At 40.4% G+C, this 3,671-nt stretch overlaps 1 protein-coding gene across 1 annotated transcript in view; it reads right to left on the reverse strand.

Annotated features, from left to right (window-relative positions):
• Nucleotides 1–3,214: 3,214 nt before the first annotated feature.
• LOC108967662 (sodium channel protein Nach) overlaps nucleotides 3,215–3,671 on the reverse strand; it is a 4,833-nt gene continuing 4,376 nt past the window's right edge. The window contains exons 9-10 of the mRNA XM_018931232.1: nucleotides 3,456–3,568; nucleotides 3,215–3,384 (exon numbers count right to left, since the gene is read on the reverse strand). Of these exons, the coding sequence (XP_018786777.1) occupies nucleotides 3,215–3,384; nucleotides 3,456–3,568 (283 nt within the window). The remainder of the gene's footprint in view (nucleotides 3,385–3,455; nucleotides 3,569–3,671) is intronic.

A 3,671-nucleotide genomic window follows, 5' to 3' on the forward strand; every position in this document is an offset into this window, starting at 1 on the left:
ACATCTCCATAAACACAAACAAACAACCATAAGTGGATACATGCACATGCACATACCTACATATAATAAATGGGTGCAAACCAGCCGCCAGCAACGTGCCACCCACCAACCGCCTCGAGGTAACGTAACATGCACAGTTCACACAACTTTCGTGGCAATTTGTTAATAAATACCCAGCAAACAAACACACACCACATAATGATTGTTGTTGATGTTGCTTGCGATTTTTGCAAAGCTACTTGGCTATTACTACTATGAGGGTAATGCTGCAGATGAATCTCAGATACGAACAAATGAGCTGTTTGCCACAATGCCTCCGCATGTATTTGTTGTTTAAGTACGACTATTGCTACTGCAAATTTAATAGCAGAATACCGGCGAGTTGCAAAAATGCGCCGGCGCTGCGCTGCATAAGTAGCGCCGCAGTACATACAAGCGTATGCAACGTGCCACACGCCACATATGTTACCGCAAATAACTTCGGTGGCAGTGTCTTCAATAGCACTCCATGCGCCCATCGCTCGACGGATATTTTAATGCCGTTGCATTCATTTAAATTCAGTAGCTTCATTTGTTGCAGCCAACAGCAACAGTAGCATTTGCAACAATGAGCACCAGAACACAAACAACAACTGGGCGCGTTGCCACCTTGTTGGCAGTGGCAGCGAAAATTTGCGCACATTTTCAGTTAACAAATTGAATTCATTATTCCAAGCTGGCCCGCGGCCAAAAGCTGCTTAGGAGCATCAACAGCGCACGAGTCTTACTTACCAGGTACTGCTTAGTCCAACCTGCAGGCGTTGCACGGACATGCTTTCTAATTCTGTCAGCTTCCTACCTATGTTTGGTTAGCTCTTACACCTAAGCTGCATTTACCCACACACATATATACAAACTTACATCTATAAATGCATACCTGCGCGTATAATTTTATGTTAATTGAATTAATTATTAATGAGCGCGCATCTTTGGTCTTGGTCGCGGTTTCAGTTACTAAATCTGATTTCGTTATATTACTGCGGTTGTGCGGACTACAAAAACCGGAAAGCTTTCTAAATTACTTTGCATACCCGTTGCGTTTTTTGTGCGGAGTCACGGAGTACGTCCAGATACTGCTGAGTTAAGGAGGAAACTGTTTCATTGTAATGAACTGAAAAGTACCCCTCAAAAAAAAAAAAACATAGAGTTTAATATAATAGAAGAAGAAGAAGAAGATTTATTTAAAGAAATATTTAATTTTCCTATTAAAGCTGGAGATGAGTGGTCATGAAACATCCCCAAATGTGTTGAGGCTGATCGACTTCGTCGGCGTCCGAAATATGGTTATCTGTGGTACTAGATCCCAGCATAGGATTCTACAAGCTGCCTGGCTGTCTCCGGATCGAAAAACCACCAACCAGATCGAACATGTTGTGATAGACGACAGAACGTCTCCAGTGTTTTAGACATGCGTACGCCCCAAGTTCTTAACGTTGACTCGGACCATTATCTTGTTGCAGTGAAAAAAACGCATGTCAACAAAGACAAGGAAGGTTCGACGTCGAGAAACTGCAATCACGATTCTCTGCTCAACTTTTAATCCTTATCACTGAAAGCACTCATCAGCAACTTGAAACAAAGGAACTCTGGGATGGCATTTCAAGCTTACTTGATAGCACTGAAAGCATAACAGCTGGGATATGATGAATCCGATTCTCTAAACGATGACGATGGAACAGACGTTCCATTGCCCGAACATGAAAAATTTGGAATAGCAATTACTCGTCTGAAGAACAACAAAGCGGTGGAGGCCGATCGATTGCCGGCCAAGCTACTCCAATACGGCGAAGAAAAACTGATACGGGGCATACATCAGCGTCTTTGTAGAATATAGTCGGACGATAGCAAGCCCACCGTCAACAAACTGACGTTATCAGTGTGACTTCAGACCTGAAAAATCAACAACTCACTAGATATTTACCATGCCCCAAATCTCAGACTCGTGAAAAGAGAATCAACACACACCACCTCTTCGTCGATTTCAAAGCTTCTTTTGACAGTGACATGTTTCTTTGCGCATCTGCAACGGCGCATACCGCAATCGATGGAACAATGAGCTGTACGAGATTTACAACGGTATTTACATATGAAATTCAGCGATTTAAGAGATGACTAGGTCATGTCGTCCGAATGAATGAAAACACTCCATCTCTGAGAGTATTCGATGAAATACCCGCCGAGTTAAGCAGAGGCAGAGGAAGATCTCCACTCTGTTAGAAAAAACAGTTGAGCTTGCTAATTGTGCACTGAAAACTAATTAAGGAATGTCTGTACTCTCCACAAATAGCATTAAGATACTTCATCAACAGACTCGCTTGGATACCTGGTCATAGCGAAATCGCTGGTAACTGCAAAGCTAGAGAGTCACATCAGAATGGGAGCGTTACATAAATGAGGTTGAACAATATCGCAGCCCAACTACAGTCGCCTTAACTTTGCCAACCGACTGTTGTATTTTTCCACGCCTTCGGGCGGGTTTATCGTATGCAGTCCACTCGGATGACTATTGATTGAACTCCGGAGTGAAATTATGGAGCCATATTTCACCTATTGTCACATATCGACGACAAAAAGTAGTAATTTTTGGTCAAAAGTGCTCTCGCTCATAACCCACTTTGCACAGAGATTTCTAATACCCAAATGTTCGTGAATTAATGATGTGAGACGTTCCTTACAGTGCCTGCTATCTGGAAAAACTTGTTTTGATGTTTTTCCCGGTAACAACCTCTTATGGGCGTCCATTGCGTTCAGTGGCTCCGATGCTCATTTCAGCACGTCTGAACTTAGCAATACATATTTTATGAACACGCGAAATTGCTTTTTATCAATTATACAATTAGCACTCAAATTGATACGGATATATGTACTTCACAAACTAATGATCCGACAGCTATCAAATTTTTACACGCGCCTTTCTTTCTGTTGTTTCTTGCGTTGTCAGCTATTTCAGCTGTTTTCGAAAAAGCAGAACTTTTACACACCTACCTATTTAGTTAGGATACGTGAATGTAACATAACCACAGATATTTGATTGGATTCACTTATGAAGCCAACTTTCTCGAACCTTGCTATAATAGAGTCTGTAAGCTCTTCATTATTCTCAACAAGTTATCTGTAGTTATTAATAATTTATTCAGACAAAATACCTTTGCGATAATACAGTTAGAATGATTTCTCACGGCAAAATAATTAAATCTCTCTTTGCTTTCTGCTTTTTAGTTTTGCGTTCAGAAGCCATTTCACTTTTAAAAGCCAAAAACAATTGACGACAGATAAAGTATAGCACCTCACAAATACCAACCAATGAGAAGCCCGTTATAATGCTCACAATGTTGCCAATAAAACCTGCAGAGAATATTAGTACAAAAATTAATTAAAACAGTAGTTAATGTTTCTGAAGAAATACACAAACTCACTCAGTACTTCAAACCAAGTGTCCTTTAGTACACGTCTAAAAATCGGAATATGCGAGACGCCGAAATAAATATGGGTCAAAGCAAAGTTCGATAGATTTTCCGCGGGTATATCTCTGCAATTGAACAAAATATACATTTAATTTATATATGTATGTATACTTTGTCGGGGTTTAAATATATATTATTAAAGTCAGAAACCTAATTTAGTTACCTGAT

Source organism: Bactrocera latifrons, unplaced genomic scaffold (assembly GCF_001853355.1).
Source record: "Bactrocera latifrons isolate USDA-ARS-PBARC rearing strain unplaced genomic scaffold, ASM185335v1 scaffold_194, whole genome shotgun sequence".
NCBI lineage: Eukaryota > Metazoa > Arthropoda > Insecta > Diptera > Tephritidae > Bactrocera > Bactrocera latifrons.